Source organism: Cryptosporidium ryanae, assembly GCF_009792415.1.
Source record: "Cryptosporidium ryanae isolate 45019 chromosome Unknown contig_11, whole genome shotgun sequence".
Taxonomy (NCBI): Eukaryota; Apicomplexa; class Conoidasida; order Eucoccidiorida; family Cryptosporidiidae; genus Cryptosporidium; species Cryptosporidium ryanae.
The window spans coordinates 472,414-490,886 of record NW_027125521.1 but is presented as its reverse complement, the minus strand read 5'-3'; the positions used below and the strand labels follow the sequence as shown (position 1 = coordinate 490,886).

Here is an 18,473-nt window from a genome sequence, read left to right as displayed (position 1 = left end):
CCTCAGGTCCCATATTGACTAAATTATTTTTAACTTTATACATAATTTTGATTTTTCTGCTTGTGTCTCACTGACGAGACACTATCTTTTAGGGCGTAGTAACTTCTTCGCAATATTAATATAACTTTTGAATATTATTTCTGGGTCCACCTACCTTCTATAATAACCAAAAAACACGTCCTCTGACCTTAAGGCTGGATTTAACTTTTTAGACAAGTTTGTGACATAGTGATTCTTTCTGTGTCCATTATCTATAGTAAATTGTTCACTTGTAGGTGGCTGACTGACATATCTGTTTTGTTTGGTCTGCCTTAATAATTCTCCTGAATATTGAGGAAGGAGATGCAGTGGTGGAATTTGGGTTTCGGGATTAATTTTGTGTCTTGAGGGGTTTATATTTTGATTGTTCATTGTTTTTTCTTTGATTCCAGCACTGTATATTGATGTTCCTTTGTCGGATTTATAAGGTAATTCATATTCCCTCAAATTATAGTAATTAAAATGAGTAAATTCATGTTTCTTTTTTCTCAATAATACATTTTCAGAGTCATCTATGTGGTAAAATGGGTTTCTCTTTTCCTGCTCTTTTGATTGGTTAACCCACTCCCTTTTAACAAAATGGGTTTGATCCAGATTATGTTTAATCAAGGTGTGTTTTTTCCCCTCTTTTTCATTTCCATTCACTCTTTCATTGAAGTTCATGTGGTATTGAAATGGAGAAATGTTATTTATTTGCTTTTGAAAGAAATGATTTTGAGCGTAATTATTATTTGTTGTTTGGTTATTGCGATTAAACATTAGGTGATCAGAATTGATGCTTGTATATTGATTATTATTTGTCAAAAATGAAGGTATCTCTGTGGACATTCTTTTAATATTGGACTCTTTTTGCAACCTTGCTCTATTAGTTGGAGTTGGAACAGCTACTAAAGGCAGTGCTGTATAAGTAACCCCATTTGTAAGCGTTGGTAATGGCACTCCTCCGGATTGATCCAAACCAGTAATGTTATAACTTACATATTTTTTCTTATTTGAATTAATATTTTGAATCGATTGTTTTCTTTCGTTTCGAGGTGTACATGGATTAATATTATCCTCAAAAGGTCTAGACGTATGAGTGATTTCAATGGGTATTGGGGAAATAGCAGTTCCTTCGGATAAAAACGGGTGATTTAAGGCTTGAATAGGCGAGGCCCTCTCATTTATATTTGTTCTCAATAGCCAACAACAAAGATGCCATGCATCTGATGGAAAAAAGTTAGGTTTGCACTCTCTAGATATTTCTCTAATAGATTTTAACATCGAAATAGTGTGAAAATTGTTCCCTCCACTTTCAGTTGAGGAACTATTATCTGGAACAAATGGAACACTGCCTGTAAATAGTTCGTATAGTACAATTCCAACGCTCCAAGAATCAACTCTTATTGATTGTTTTTCCCCCTTTAAAACTTCTGGAGCCATGTAACAAAAAGTTCCTGCAATTGAAGAACACTTCCTTGTTAAGTCACCGCACCAACCGAAGTCGCCTAATTTTATTCTACCGTCCTTAGATATAAGTATATTCTCAGGTTTTATATCTCTGTGGATTATATTCATTTCATGAAGGTAATTAACTGCTTTCAATAATTGTGAAGTAAAACTAATTACTTCATTTCGTGAAAACAAGTTATCTGAATTCTTGAATTCGATGTTTTCATTTAAAGAGTACATATTACGCCTTACTGATATGTCCATTACTTGTTTCTTCTTTTTTTTGTGAATTACATTAAACAAATTTGTATCTACAAATTCCAACAACAGAAAAACGTATCCACAATGCTCCATGTATTTATATAGTTGTACAATATTTGGATGATAACATTGAGATTGAAGTTGAATTTCTCTTCTCAATTGATTTCCCAAACCCCTACAGGTAAAATGCTCCACACTCATTACTTTCAATGCATATATATTTCCACTCCTACGACTGCGAACTTTAAATACACTTGAATATGCTCCTCTTCCTAAGACACCTTCTGTGCCGTCGTAAATTTCAAAAAAATTTCTCAACTCATCTGGAACTGTATACAGCTTGGATAACTGCGGTCCACTGTCACCATAAAATGTGTCTGAATTTATCGGTTTCCACCTACTTTCACCTTTAGTTGATTCACCGTAGTTGAATAAATCTATATTATTCTTTGAAACACCAGAAAATCTATCCATATTAATTTCTTCTGATACTCTTTTTGTATACTTTTCACATTCACTCCTGTTTAACCCATTCTCTACCTGAAATCCTCTTATACTTGGTACTTTCTCTGTATAGTTGTCATAACTGTATTCATAATTCATAATATAACATAACAACTTACTAACGGTGACTTGTTCCCTCTATGTTTCGGTTAAACCTTTATCTTAGACTTATTTTATTGTTATTCCTACAAATTGTTTTATTTTTTTTATTACATGTTAGCAATACTTCTCCCCACATGTGGCGCCATCATTGTCATTTTTTACTTTAGTTTAACGATAACAAAAATAAAACAAAAACTTAAAAGTTATGTTAAAAAGTAAATAAATATCAAAAGTAATGCAAGTTTATTTCGTTTTATAGCAATGTGAAGCAATAAAATATTGAAAAATTGGGGACAATTTTTTTTTCAATAGTCCGGACAATTATTCATCAGACACTAACGAAATTTATTGTTTATGATCGTGTTTACCCATATTTTTGATTTTATTGTGTTAAATTGAGACATTATGAACTATGTTGCATTTTTAATTGTTATTTTGACGTAAACGTCCTGAAGTGACCACTGTGAGTGTTTCTGTTACAATTAACACCTCCAATTGGATTTCTAATGCTTTTTTTGAAGACAGAATCTGTATTATAAAGTTGTTGTAAGTAGTTGTTGTTTATATTAAATTTATTTTTATGATGGGAATCGAGACTTCCGTCATATAAGGATGTTCCAATGCTTTGATTTTTAATAACAGATTTTTTAATGAACTCCAGTTCACTTTTCAATTTGCTTATTTCGTTCAAGAGAACAGATTCGGATGAGTAGGTGGAACATTCTCCTTTTGTAATGTTTTGATTAAGTGCATCATACTTTACTGTAAAATAGTTATTACCTTCTAAATTATTGTTTGATGCATATACTCTCTTATTGCTACTTAAAAGCCCTCCAAAAACTCCATTATAAGATGTGTTGTTTTCAGTTTTATCTCTCTTTTCTTCGTTTTTTTCCATAGGAAATTGTGGTGGGAAGGCATATTGTGTCTCTTTTTTCTTGGTTTGAATAGATGATAAAGGAGCCAGTGTATTTCCAACATTTCTTGAAAAATCAATATTACTTAAATTAATGTTGTTGTTACCAAATCCTTGTATTGACCTGTGTTCAGAAGTATCTTTCCTATTGTATCCACAATAACCATAATTATAGTTACTATTATTAATTGCGCTATAATAACAAGATGTGTTAAAAATATGTGCATTAAAGGATACTTGAAATAATTTACTTCTTCCTCGTACAATGTTGGGTGAGGTTGTCAACACTGGAAATTGCTCATTCAGTTGATTTTTGTTAATCAGATAGGACATGTTATTCTTCAGTTCTTCTAACACATATTCAAGAGTGAAACTAAAGGCGTTTTCAACTTTTGTACAGAACATATCTCTATTATTATATCCTCCATTTTGTATCTGAAAAATTCCTGAATTGGAATTATTATAGTTGTAGTTCATCAAATTTTGTTTTATAAATTGGTGAAAGCTGTATGAAAACAATCCTCTATATATTATGGACAAATTTAAGCCGTTATTTGAGCAAACTGTTAGTTCTTGTGATGTCTGATTCGGTAAGCATGATGAAAATATTACCACTGATATATTTGGGTCACAATGAATATTTTTATTAATCCCTAGTATAACTGGAATTGCACTATGACTCTTTTCACTGACATCCTTGTTAATATTTATTTCTACCTCTCCATTTACATTATCGTTTTCTTCTGCTTTATTACCAAAATCATTTGCATTTTCGTTATTGTTTATTGTATTCATATCTGGTAGTGTTTTAATCCTTGAATGGCAAATTTCTATATTACTATCTAAATTTATGCCATTTCTCAAATTTAGTGACACCTCTCTTGTATAATTTAACAAAAAGAGGTGACCATATTCACAGTCCATAAAACAAGTTATGCTAGTCAATATACCTTTGTTTGATTTGTTTGTTGTTAATATGTCCTCTATTTCTGAAAATGGTACTTTCTCATCTTTTGATATATAGAATTGAGGTTCATATACCAATTCTTTTCCGTTATTAAGTAATTGAATAAGTTTAGACTTTCCCGAATACGCAAACACTAATTCGTTTCCTTTATAATATGAATTTATTATCCTGCTATTCACATTAAGGTCATTATTGTAATATAAGGAATAGTCAGTATGTATATAGTCGTTTACACTCAATGGTGCTAAAAGCAACCATCTAAAGCCTTCTATCAGAGACTTTTTTGTTAGTCTCACTATTTGTACAACTGTCCCTCCTTCTAATTGATTCAGTGTTAGTGAAGGAAAGTTACCATATAATCTTTCTGAAAATTCACTCTGTAGTATCCTTATTTCTTTATATTTGTATACCTTTGATAGTATTATTGCATACTCTATTATGTCATTTGTACATCCTTTTATTTCTTCTATTTCTCCTGATACCAATAGTGCTTTTTTATTTATAATTGCTGAAAAATCACTTTCTATTGTATTGTACGTGTTAGATAACTTTTTTGGAATACACCACATTTATTTATTCAACTATAAGTAGTAAAAATTGAATTTATTGTTATATTCTTTCTACAAGTCTTATTTTAATAGCCTATGTTTTATCTAATAACAAAGTAAAGCTATGCTAAGTGTAAAAGAAATACTAACTACTAATTTATAAACATAAATTTCTTTATAAAAAATTATTCAAAATTAAAGTTATAAAATAATAAATCTAAATATATTTATATCTACATATGCTTGTTTATATTATATATATTCAAATATTTATTGCATTTTTACCCCTTTTTGCATTTAGATATTAAAAATATGAGGGGAAATATTTGGCATTGATAATTCAAGATATGGATATACAGATTAATAATTTTGCTATTTAATTTTATAATATTAATTAGTATTCATTAATTTAAATTGATTAAAACTCCTTACTTCATACTTGTTTAGAAATACTATAATTTGCTGCAAACTATTCCTTTGGTTTATTAATGATTTTATTACTGATTAATTCTTTCAAATTGACATTTTATACATTTGTTTCTATGCTTTCTCCAATTTATTGTTATTTGTGTTAACTCTTTTACTGTTACTTGAAGTGTTGTTTCATTTGAGTAAATTAATGCATTTTGTGATAATATTTCATATGCTATATCTATTAATTGTTTTATTGAAAAGTAACTAGGTTTATCTTGGTGATTTACATTGTACTCTCTCTCTAGTCTTCTTTTTATTGATTCTTTATACTGACATTTGCTTAATTCAAGTTTATTATCATCAATATGAAATATTGATTTTAAATATGTTTTTAAATATACATATTGTTTTAAATATTTATTTGATTTCCAAATATCAGCTGTTAATAAATCTATGCTTATTAATGGAATATCCTCCAATTTTTCTAATTTATTTTTAGAATCTATTGAGACTGGTAGTGGTGTTATGTTGCCATATTTAGCTAATAAACCTGGTAATATTGAATATGGATTTTTACCAAAACAATTATCACAGTAAAAGTAACCAGTAAAACAACAAAAATTCAATTTTGGTTTATTTATATTCAGTATTAAGTTGCAATTAATATTATAACATTTATTCTCTTGCATATTCAATATTAGTATTTCCTCCTCACGACTTGTAGGTATATTGTAATAATATAAATACCATTCCTTGGTGTCTCTTTCTTTATATTTCATTAATTTCATGGGATTTTCAATGATCAGTTTACTATTATTATCTACATCGATTTGTTTTCCTACTTTTCCTTCCTCTCTTTTTTTAGTAATTGTTATTTCGTTATCACAATAATAATCTTCATCATTGTTTTGAGAATCAAAATAGTTCTCTTTTTCTTTTATGTTTAATTTATTGAATATTGTTATCTCGTCATCTTTAGCATTCATTCTTGGTATTATTGAACCTTCAAATATTGGATTCCATATAAAATCAAGTAGTTCTTGTATATCTCTTATATCGTTATCATTGTACATGAATTTTTGTGTATTTTCATTTTCATCACAATTTATTTCTTCAAATTCTGTATTTGAATTTAAATGAGTTATTATAGTTCCTGAATTCATTAAACTTGAATTTGAACTATCTGTATTTTCATTATGATATTTATTATTCAATATATATATTAATGATGACTCAATTTTATTTTCATTATTTAATAAAACTTGCTTATTTTCTACATATTCAATTATTTTTTCATTTTTTGTGCAATTATTTTCTATTATTATATCCAGTTCATCATTACCTAAATTGTTCCATCTAAGTGATAATTTTGCAAAATATGTTAACCAATTATTAGGTAAATGAAAATTTTTTATTTTTATACTTTTTTCAAAACTATTTATTATTGATTTAAAATCATTCATGAAATTTTTGCATCTTAATATACTTGAATAATGATAAAATTTTGTAATTCTATGATTCCATTTTGTAATTGGATTATTTATTGTTTCTAATAATCCTGTTAGTACCTTATTCATTAATAAAAATGCAATAAAACACATATCATCTACATTTCCAATATCCTTCAATTCTGGAAACAATTTTACAAAATGAAAAAGAGTGTTATTATTATTACTAGAATCATGTTTATCTGTTGAGATATTATCAAAATATTTTTCATCAATTAATATGCCATGCAATAAACATATTCTTATTATTTCTATTATGTCACGCAAGTGAGAATAACTTTCCAATACACCATCATTCTTTTTTAGCTTCATTAAGCAATTATTTATTGATTTAATATAATTAATACTTAATTCTGCTATTTCCCACGCTTTTTCGTCAATATAACCATGAAATTCTGCTAAAAATAAATGATCCATATGAATAAATAATATTATTTAACTTATTTTTATTCAATAAAACAAAAAAAAGTATCTTCCCACTTATCCTTAATTAATACTTAATATTCAATACTATATTTGTTCATTTAACATGAAATTATATTGCATCCCGCATCAAATATTTCAATCTAAATATTTGCATTAGTGCTTAATTTTAATATTTTACTTTTATTATAGTATCTGTTTGAATATTTAAATATTATTTCGACTTTAATAGTTTAATTAATTTAATTACTTTTATGAAAAAGTCACTGAACTAAATTCGGTTGCATCTAAACTACTAAATGTTTTTGATGCAGGTAGCTTATAATAATCAAATATTGATACTAACCAATAAGGTACACCATGTGGTGTGTTTATTGCTTTTATGTGTATTCTTTCAGTATTATCCTCATTACCTAATAAATTCATCATTGGAAGCCATGATTTTGCTGGAATAAATCCATGACAAATTGGTTCAGTTTTTCTATTATTTCCAATTATTATTTGTTTTGGTGTCTTTACGATTGCCAATAAATGATCATCATTATTTTTAAGTTCAAATATACATTGACCCACAATAATATCAAATATTAAATTGTCAATATAGTTGGGGATATTAATTACTGTATTTAATTGAATATCAATTCCTCTGGGTGGTATTATTAATCTTATTTTTTGTACTTGAATTGATTCAACCTTAAATATTGAATTTATATTTATTTGCCTATTAAGTTTGTCCTCCATTTTCATTAATCTTTTTCTGCAATTAGGTATTCGAATAGTACTATATAATTCTATATCATTTAATTTGATAATACCAATTGATGCTTGAATTCCAATACTTATATAACTTCTTAATTCAATATTATTAACTTGCTCATTTTCAGATTTAGGTAGCCCAAAAATTGTTTTGATTATATTCATTAATTGACCATTTTGATCTTCTAATATTATTTCAGTATTATCTATTTTTACATTTAAATTAAAATCTTTATTCTCAACTATATTTATTGATGTTCCATTTATTATTTCATTATTTATATTATTAAAATTTTGAAAATAATCAAATGATAGTATTTTTTGTTTCCTATCTTTATCGTAAAATTCTAATTTATAGTTGATATACAGTATATTTACAAACAGATTTTTTGTGATTAATCTTGGAATATTTATACTAAATAACCCATTTATTGGTATAATTAAATCACTTTCTCTAGTTGCCATGAATATCTGAAATGAGGCGTTTGATATTTTTATATTGTATTCTTTTAGTTTGTTCGAGACTATCTCACTTAGCCCATTTACACTTTTTTTATTTTGCTCATTTATCATAATATCCTCATTCAATAATGACTGAACAAAACACAGACTATTATTTATTATATCAGTATTGTTATCCACAATTTTGTCTACATATTTTTGAATATTAAAATCATACATTTCATTCAATAAATTTAATGGTATATTTATTTTTTGCCCATTTAAAAACTTTTCGAACCAGTTTCTTTTATTATTGCTATTATTTTTTTCTGATATCTCACTTAATATAGGTAATTTTTTGTTTTTAAACCAGTAATTAACATCCTCATCTGTTAAATATTTTGTATAGTTGAAATATTTAACACACATTTCCTTCTCCTCTTGATTTGCCTTAAATTCTAGTGTTAGGCTTTTATCTTGAATCTCACTAATATTTCCTTTCAAAACAGAATTTATAATATTTACTATTGATTTATTAATTTCATTAGTTGTAGAATCAACTTCTGGTTTAATTACGCCAATTAGCGTTAATTTTGTATTACCACCTATTTTGAAATCATTGGTACCCATGAATCCAATAGTCTCATTGTTATAGCTTACTATAAATCCAAGTGAACCTATTTCTAATTTATTAACACCAAATTTGTCAAATATATTTACTTCATCAATTGTTAATTTTGTTATCCAACTATTGTTATAACCCTCACCAAGTATTTTCATATCATTAATATTAATTAATTTTGACATATTTTTAATATCCAAGTTTTTGGAATTTTCACCGTTACTTTCAAGTTCATCATCTTCATCTTTATAATAGTCATCAAAATTATAATCGTCATCATCAATGTATGCCTGATTATTGTCCGTAAATTTAATTTTATTTTTATTGTTTAATAAATTACGTTTTATTCTAATATTTTTAAGTAAAGAATTCCCAAAAATGGATGTTATATTCAGATTTAATACTGAATTTTTTAATGCTAATTTTCTTCTTCTGCTAACCACGTTTTCAATCCATTCATTTTTTATTTCATATTTTACTTTATCTGTGTCAATACTTAGTTCCATTTCAAATTCGTTTATATTGTAACATGGTTTTAATAATAGATGTCTGTTTTCCTTTTTGATTTTCTCATTAGTACACTTTTCTATGTGGTTATTGTGTTTATTAGTTTCTGCCGTTTCTTTTATTGGAATTTTATATTTAGAATTAATTTTGTGTTTTATGTTACTAGATGAAACTGATAGATTGTCATTATAAAGTAATTCAATAACTGTGTTCTTGCTATGGTTAGATTTATCTGATAATTTACGCATATTTACTTCAGGTTTCTTTTTTAAATATAAATGAATATTACCATAATTGTTTTCTAATTCATCAGAAAGAACTGAATTGAATGATATATTATTCACAATGATAGGTAATGAATCTCCTATGGGATTAACATATCCAACTCCAATATTTCCCCTCATTTTTAGACTTTTAGAATCATTTAAAAACTCAACTCCTCCAACCTTTATATATCTGATTACTTTATTAAGAATATTTGAACCAACTATTTTTTGATTATTAATTTCTGATTCAAGTAAATTTAATAATGTTTTGAGTGGTAATTTAATATTGATTTTTTTAATTATCTCGTTGAATGCATCATTTTCTGAATAATTGCCTGCAATTGTCAGTGTAATATTAGATTCATTATTGTCATTTATAATAGCATTTATAATATCCTCCATCAGTTTATCAGAAATTTTATCTGGAAAATCAATAGAAAATACCCATATGTTTCTCTCTGATTTTATATTGAAATCAAACCAAATAATACGACAGATTAGTTTATCTGAAATGAAAACATTGAACCATACATCACCAATATTATTCATCACGATTGATGGCATAAGTTTCTTATCTTGTTGATTAATATGTACTTGGTTTTTGCTTAGTAATTTAGATACATTCGTCTCTATTTCAAAATTAATTCTGATATCACCATCTCCATAAACACTTATCCATTTATTATGAATTATTATATTGTTGTCATCATTATTATCGAAAGATAAACTTTTAATTTTATTATCGTTATCGTTATTTTTAATTGAATTAGAATTTATATTTTTATCTATGATAATGTTGTCAATTCTAATTCCAAATATTTTTAAAGACATTAAACCTTTGGTATTGAACATAATGTTTCGATTGCCTGCCAATCCAATGTTGGGTTTGTCGTTATTGTCAATATTTGAAGTGTAATATTTAATTAGTGCCTCAAGTGAATCATTGTTTGTTATTGTGAATCTACTTTTTGCAAAATAATCACCGTTTTTTCTAGCTAACACTTTGGAAATAAATAGTTCTCCCAATGGTCTGGTTATCATGTTATTTTCATCACTAGATATACTATAACTTATTTTCAGTAATGAATGGATGAATTTTATACTACTAATTGAAGATGATTTGCCAAAATTTACTATTGAATTTATTTCAAACGAAGGATCACCATTTTGTCTGCCTATTTTCAAAATATCTACCTCTTTTATGATCAAATCAGACCTTCTTATCAAAATCTCTGCAATCTTAGGAAGCAATAGAAATAAAAATATTCCCCCAAATGAAACCAAAATAAATAAAACCCCGAGGACTATTATTAAATTTCTAGACAATTTGTATCTCAATTTACAAAAAGTAAAACATTTATTTTTCGATATATATCTTCTCGATCTTGGTGTCGTATTCCTCTCCCCTTTTTTATTGAAGAATTTGTCTTTGTAGTACTGTTTTATTCTACCATCAAAAATATTCTCCCTTCTTGAATTTCTAAGAATTGTTAGCATTGAGGACTCTGTTTCTTCTGTGAATATGGTGTTTCCGTCACTTGTTGACTTAGCAGGATCACTGCTATTAATAGTATTCATATAATTTGAAACAAAACTATCGACATTTATCTTAGTCCTCTTATTATTTTTTTCAGGTTCTGTCATAATTTCGCTGAACCATAATTCTTTATTACAAATTTAAATTCCAATAAAAAATAAAAAGTAATCAGTTAAACTCAACAACTCCCAAAGGTAAATATTTGCAGTAGTAATAATAATAATATTTCTTCCCTCTATTGACTATTTTAATTTATTTAAACATTTAACAAAAAAGTATTATATTTTAAAAATAAAACTAAAATATAAAATGATCCTTGTTGTGAGTGCATGTATATAATTTTTTATATACATGCATACATGCACAAATTACGTGGTAAACACAATTTTTTAATAATTTGCCTTTAATTAAAAAAAAGAATCATTTTAACTATAGATTAAATGTTATCCTGATCATTGCAAACTTTAAAGAAACATGTTTATTAAAATATCTAATTTTTCTGATTAGTATTGGTTATTTCATTGAATTTATACCTGGTCAATGTGGACGATAGCATATGGGCAATAAAAAAGGGTAAATAAATTAAGAGGTAACTTGTTAATAGCGCTTTCTGAAGTCATTATATTAGTGCATCAATTATAAAAAGTTATAAAATTAAAGATTATAATGCATTTTCAGGGAATAATTGTTTTCCACAAGAAAATTGTAAATATTTGCAGCGTCCGGAAGGTAATTAAGGTTGGCATCAGTAAAAAGTTAAAAAGTGAGACAAGAATAAAATTAAGAAAAAAAATAAAACTAAATAAAACAAGCAAATTTACATTGTTAAGTTTATTTATGCTAGGTTATACTGAATAAAAAAGATCTAAGTTATAGATGTACAATATTTTCTAAGGTATTTCTAATATAAATTCAGATTGATTTTGATTAAAGGGAATTTAATTTATTTTTAATGGATTGATACTTTAATTTTTATATAAAATACTAAATATGGAAGTTAATAACGCTGAAGAAAAAGATGTATTAGCTGCAGTTAGAACACCATCACTATCTACAGTTTCCCCACCTTCTAACAGGTACTTTGATGCAAGGTCGTGGGAAGAGAACAGGGATATATTATCATTAAGGATACAGTCGCCTGTAAGTGAGTTATATTTAGATGGTGAGTTTAGTCCAACTACTGTAATAGGATCTCCAGATAGCATAGTGGACATAAGGACCCCAGAAGCTGCATTAAATGAAACAAATGGCGTTCAAGGAGAGAAGTTGGAAACTGATGTGAATTTTTGTTATAAATTAGAAAATCAGAATCAAAACAAAACAAATAATGAGAATTTTGATAACATTTTGCCATTTTCAAAAAGATTGACATATGTAATACTTTCTATTTTGCTGGGTTTTGTATTTATTGTTGCTATTATAGGGGCATTTTTCTACCTTGGGACATATACAAATTGGGATTATGCATTATTTCAGGGATTAGAATTTGATGTAGACAACATTAATATAAACTTTATTCCAGATAATGGATTCGAAAAAATGGAAACGTCAGTAATGGTTAGAATCAATGCTCCTTTAAAGAATAAGAGCCTATACAAAAATTCAAATATACACTTAGATTTCAAAAATTCTGAAATAGAATGGAATTCTCTTCCGATTGCTAAGATTAATAGTCCTGATTCACTAGATATTTTCGAATCAGATAAAATTGATGTTATCATTGAAACAACTTCAAATGCAACAAATGTACAAGGAATTTCTGGAATTATCCAAGATATATTTACGAAAGGTATGGCACAGGTATCTATAAATGCCAATATCGATAATCCCAACTATCTTTCAAAGAGAAACCTTGAATTAGTGACTAGAAAGTTTATTATTTCAATGCCATTAAGAAAACTTATGACAAATATACAACTCACCGATATAAAACTAGATAGGGAAACTGACTACAATTCAAACATTGTTTTTCAATCAAAAATGTCATATGAATATAGAGGCAGAATATTTATAAGAAACCTCGGTAAAATATTTTTTGGAGTATTTCACGGTATTAATTACTTAGGAGTTTTAAAAATAGAGGATTCTGCGATTCTTTCTGGAGAAAAAACTGATTTAGATATTTATGGCACATTGAATATGCATAATTTTATCAATGATAAGAAATTAGTTAACACTCTAATGCCATCAATTGATTTTGGGGAAAATACAAGTCACAATATTCCAATAAGAACAATTAATTTAGATATTCAAGGAGTAGGAAGCTCCTCAACTCTATTGGATTCCGCCGTTAGATCAGCAAAAAGTAATATAAATTTGGCTGTCCTTCCCCCACCACCACTAAGACAGATACCTACTCCCTCTATTTCAATAAACTCTTTAGTTATTTTTCAAGATAATAAAATTAGAATAACTGGGGTATTGAAAACAACATTTTATGGGTATTTAATTAGTAACAACGATATTCCAAAAATAGAGACGCTTCATATTGAAGGTATTTTAGACCGTGGTGGACAGTTTAAAATATCATCTTTAGCTGATAATGAAATTGAAAATATTGTCTCAAATGAACAAAATAATGAAATAGTTAGTTCAGAAAGTATTGTTGACGACATCGGAAACAATGATGTTAAGGTTGAAGAAGAGTTAATTCAGGATCAATTAGAAGAAAATTATGCGGAAGGAGTTCCATATAACACAGTAACAATTTCACCATATACAGACAAGTACGACATAAATATTAACATGGAGATAGTATTTGAGGATGCATCAGATATTTCTACGTTAAATCTGAAAAACAATGTTTTATTCGCAAACAATATTAAGATATTCGCAAAATGGTCTTTTTTCACTGGATTTCATTACAACAAAAGGATTATAGAGAAGACGCAATTTGAGTTAGAAATGTTTAATTTTATTCCCAAGTTGTTAAATTTTGTCATTGAGGAGAATACGCTTCAGGCAGAAATTTCATTAAGGCTATTATATATTGAAGATACAGATTCGATTAATAATGTATCTTATACTGGTCCAATAAAAATAAGTTGGTATTGTGATAGTGAATTTGTTTCAAATTACGTATTAAGAGAAATAACAGTGAATCATAAGGCAAAAAACTACTTGTTGAAATCAGCAAATTTGATTCCAGAAAAATGCAATTTAGGAAATTCTGATATAAAGGTAGAAATATATAGTAGTTGAAAAAATAAAATTCTGAGCTTAGGTGAATAGGAAGATGTTTGCCTATTAAAACAAAGATTTGAATGATTATATAAGTTATGTTTAAATTAAACAATAATTACGTTATATTTGTTTAAAGGATATTGTTTTTTAATGTAACAGTTGTTATTTGATTTCTTTTTTAATCTATTTTTCTTATTTTTAACTTAATACAGAAATAGTTTAACTTATTACCTTTTTTTTTACCGGTAATTAGATGAATATACCCGGTACCTATTAAATATTACAGGTAAAATGGGTACATATATAGCCGGTTATATATTTTTGATTACAGAAATTATAATGTGGGATAGGAAAACAAATTAAGATCATTAGTTATAATAAAAAATAATTCACATTATTAACATATTAATTATGAATTAGAGGTCTGAATTTAGCTCAGTTTGGGATTAATTAAAATATAAATGAATAGGAAGAAGCGTGTAAAAAAGGATAAAGAGTATGATTTATTAAATGGAAACAAAAAGTCACACACAATAGATATAAGAAAGTTATTTTTAAGGGATGCTCCAAAAAGGACAGGATATAGACCAGTTCCGGGTGTATCGATTTACCCTAGAAATTTTAAGGAGCCCAAAGTTTTGGAGACAATAAATGAATTAAATTTTAAAAGAGAGTGTTGTAGCAATATAAACAAGGACATTTGTCGTTGTGGTGATGTGGTTGCATGTCCAGCAAGTCAGGAATTTAAGTCTAATCAAAGCTCTGATGTAGAGTCGACTAACAATGGTGTGGCAAATACCTCAGGTACACAAGATCCAATAGACTTTAGGGGATTAAGGGGGATGTTGTGGTCAAAAATAGATCCAGAAAAGCTTGAGATGTTTGAAAGACGTTTTTCAGAACCGAACGCGACAGGGTCGTCCCCAGTAGGACTTACAGAGAACTTTGGTACTCCAATATTTTATTCAAATAGCCAACCTCCTCTTAATCACTATACTCAGGAATCAGAGGGAGATAATAGTCAGGTAATAACTCAAGAGGATATAATGTTGCTAATGGAAATGTACAGGAATTGCACTTCGCAGGTGGAGGGACTGGATCAAGATTTAAGATTGAATATGGAACTGCAATCATCAATAGAGAATGAAATACAGAGAGGAATTCAGTTATTGAGACCGAGACTTAAACAGTTGGCGATATCAGAAAGAAACAATATTCACATTATTGTAAATAGTTTGAGTTCTAAAGTGGGTTTTCCGAAGTTTGACATTTTTTATAAGGCTAACTCTGATGAAACTGAGTATATAAGTAAATCTTGGTTTATGGGCATGGATGCGATGGATATAGTAAATCAACACCATAAAATAGCGGATCTTCAGAATAAACTGCTTTCAAACAGCTTGGTAAGTTCGGACTATAACGGGTTTTTATCTAATTATGAGTTGGGTTGTGATGAAGATGATGCATATTATGATGAATTCGATAACCACAGTGATAATAAGCAGATAAATGAGGACAACGAATTAACAATACAGTGTCGTTCAGTTTTGTCAAAATATCTGGGTAGCAAACTGCACGAAAGAGAGAAATCGTTGATGTTAAAGAGAAACTTACTCGTGAAGCTTTCAAATTTAATAAAGTTACTTGAATCTTCCCCACTGTCAAATTTCCCATTTACATTGAATAATCGTCATATGTTTTTAAATCCAATAGGTATAGGAAGAAGGAGCATAATATGGAAGGCTTTTGACTTTGTTGATCTCGTTCCTTGTGTGCTGAAACTATTTAGAATCGATTTTCCGTCTTTAAATGAATGCAATGGTGAATCTAGTTTCTCTCCAAATGTTTCAATATCTTCAAACACACACAAACTAAGGTTAATACTTGGAGATTATTTTACAAAACTCAGAAAGATAAGGAGCGTTTACAGTACACAAATGAACAAATTAAAATCAAAAGAAATACCTGTTAACATATTGTTGTTTTTGAACCACACATGTAATATTTCTTTGGACAATACAAATATAATTAAAAGCAAACAGATGAATCACGGGATTTCTGAGTTGAAGTTTTGTACTGCAATATTTGAATGGCAAACACCTCCTTCCATGAACTCTACTATAGTTGAGGCTTATTCTCATTTAGAAAGATATGACATTCATTCATACGTACATTTGAATGGTGTACTAAGCGAGACAACGGCGCTGATGTATTCAAGATCACTGTTTAGACTATTTTTGCTCATTCACTCATTTGAAGGTGAAGAAGGATTTACAAATAGCGTAATATTTCCGATAAAAGCAAGCAAAATATACATTAGAAAAGAAGATTGTTGTTTTTCCATTGGCCCACTTGATTTAATTAACCTAGATATAGATTTTAGTTTGTTTCAAGACGACGAAATTTCCATTAGGAAAAACTATCCAAAAAATTTAATGAGATGCAAGAATTTTATTAAAAACTATAAAGACGATGATTTAATAAATTATTTTCCTAAATTTATAAGAGGGGCAATTAATGACGATCAGGAGCTTTTAGGTGGGAAGAATATTAAGATTCTCAAGTCAAAACTAATTGATATTGAAAAGTCTTTTGGTTTGTCAAAAATAGTAGAAAAAGTACATGTGTATATGATTGGTTCCCTTTTATATTATTCTTTGTCAAATGAATATTATAATCCCAACAACAATGATTGTTTTTCAAGGTTAGAGAATGTTTCTTTATGCACAAAAGAACTTCTTATGTCAATTTTAAATGAAAATATAGCCGAAATACCTAACATTGTTGATATACTTAGTCACCCTGCTTTGCACCCCGAGAGACTTGTTGGAACTGTGGGAGTACAGAACAATTATAATATTTTTCAGTATCAGTTGTCTGAATTTAAATTTGATACGTAACATATTGGTCATTTTTAGTTGTTTAAATATTCATTTTTTAGGCTCAAACCGTCAACTATATCAGTTATTTTTTTTAATTGTTTTATTGGTTTAAATATTTTTTGACAAGTGTCAAATTTATATAGTGTATGAATCATCTCTTTTTCAATGGTTCTCGGACACTTTGATGTTATCTCAATTACGCAGTACCATCTTTTGTCTTCTTTAGAGTATGTATATATTCCTCTTACACCTTTGTGATCATCGTATTGGAATAATATGACAAAATGTGGGACGTTTATTAATTCGCATGATTCCATTGATTCCTGTATAAAGTTTCTTATCTTTTTGTTGTGTTCTCCAGATAAACTTATCCAATTTATGGAAAGTAATATTATTTTTCTGTTGTTTCTGTTTATTGTTATTTCCATATCATCTTCTGAATCTGTGATTTCACCGGAAAACACCTTTCTTCCTTGAATTAACCTATATGAGTTCCTGCAGTTATCTCTTAAACATTCGTTCTCTGAGTCTTTATCTATATCCGAGTTGTTTATCTGTACACTCTTCTCACAAGATAAGTCTTTTGAATGATATGTGTCTTCATTCTCACAACTCTTCCTAAATTCATCTCTTCTGTTCACTTGTCTTTTTATCCGATTATTCAAACAGTCACATAGGTTAATGTTATTGTTGCGGGTCACAAGGGAAGCAGGTGACTCACACATGTTGATTTCCATTATCGATTCATTACTGAAACACCCTTGCTGGTAACCACTTATCCTATGATTTTTAAGCATCTCTGATCTTATTTTCTGTTCGAAATTTGCGTGACAATAATCTTTGTCGATTTCTCTTAAATGTTCGCATTTATTTCCAATATCATCGTTAATCTCTCTCAAAAAACACTCACAATATTTTCTACCACCTAACCAAATCGCATCTTGATCTTTGTAGTAAGGAATGTAACTTGTCTGAAACAGCTTTGAATTGCAAAATCTTTTTAAATTGCATCCACATAAATCATGTTGCTTCCTCAATTCTTGAATTCTGTCCATATTTACATATGGCAAGTCCATATTCCTATTTGTTCTAAATGACGACATTGTATTCCAATCGGCCAATTTAATTGTCTACTAACTTATTTGTGGATAAAAGAAAATGACTAT

General features: G+C 28.0%; 7 protein-coding genes across 7 annotated transcripts; 2 read left to right on the top strand and 5 right to left on the bottom strand.

The window, feature by feature from the left end:
• Nucleotides 1-150: 150 nt before the first annotated feature.
• Nucleotides 151-2,334, bottom strand: FG386_000148 (protein kinase; the record flags this gene model as incomplete). Its single annotated transcript, XM_067339459.1, has 1 exon — nucleotides 151-2,334. The coding sequence occupies one exon, from the start codon at nucleotides 2,332-2,334 to the stop codon at nucleotides 151-153; it is 2,184 nt and encodes a 727-aa protein (XP_067198257.1).
• Nucleotides 2,335-2,767: 433 nt separating this feature from the next.
• Nucleotides 2,768-4,789, bottom strand: FG386_000147 (uncharacterized protein; the record flags this gene model as incomplete). Its single annotated transcript, XM_067339458.1, has 1 exon — nucleotides 2,768-4,789. The coding sequence occupies one exon, from the start codon at nucleotides 4,787-4,789 to the stop codon at nucleotides 2,768-2,770; it is 2,022 nt and encodes a 673-aa protein (XP_067198256.1).
• Nucleotides 4,790-5,265: 476 nt separating this feature from the next.
• On the bottom strand, nucleotides 5,266-7,107 carry FG386_000146 (cysteine-rich protein with zinc finger; the record flags this gene model as incomplete). Its single annotated transcript, XM_067339457.1, has 1 exon — nucleotides 5,266-7,107. The coding sequence occupies one exon, from the start codon at nucleotides 7,105-7,107 to the stop codon at nucleotides 5,266-5,268; it is 1,842 nt and encodes a 613-aa protein (XP_067198255.1).
• Nucleotides 7,108-7,365: 258 nt separating this feature from the next.
• FG386_000145 (uncharacterized protein) lies at nucleotides 7,366-11,349 on the bottom strand (the record flags this gene model as incomplete). The annotated part of the gene is made up of 1 exon (XM_067339456.1): nucleotides 7,366-11,349. One exon carries the CDS (start codon nucleotides 11,347-11,349, stop codon nucleotides 7,366-7,368), a length of 3,984 nt encoding a protein of 1,327 aa, XP_067198254.1.
• An 883-nt stretch (nucleotides 11,350-12,232) lies between these two features.
• Nucleotides 12,233-14,443, top strand: FG386_000143 (uncharacterized protein; the record flags this gene model as incomplete). The annotated part of the gene is made up of 1 exon (XM_067339454.1): nucleotides 12,233-14,443. The coding sequence occupies one exon, from the start codon at nucleotides 12,233-12,235 to the stop codon at nucleotides 14,441-14,443; it is 2,211 nt and encodes a 736-aa protein (XP_067198252.1).
• A 443-nt stretch (nucleotides 14,444-14,886) lies between these two features.
• Nucleotides 14,887-17,325, top strand: FG386_000142 (uncharacterized protein; the record flags this gene model as incomplete). Its single annotated transcript, XM_067339453.1, has 1 exon — nucleotides 14,887-17,325. The coding sequence occupies one exon, from the start codon at nucleotides 14,887-14,889 to the stop codon at nucleotides 17,323-17,325; it is 2,439 nt and encodes an 812-aa protein (XP_067198251.1).
• Nucleotides 17,326-17,339: 14 nt separating this feature from the next.
• FG386_000141 (uncharacterized protein) lies at nucleotides 17,340-18,410 on the bottom strand (the record flags this gene model as incomplete). Its single annotated transcript, XM_067339452.1, has 1 exon — nucleotides 17,340-18,410. The coding sequence occupies one exon, from the start codon at nucleotides 18,408-18,410 to the stop codon at nucleotides 17,340-17,342; it is 1,071 nt and encodes a 356-aa protein (XP_067198250.1).
• Nucleotides 18,411-18,473: the final 63 nt, after the last annotated feature.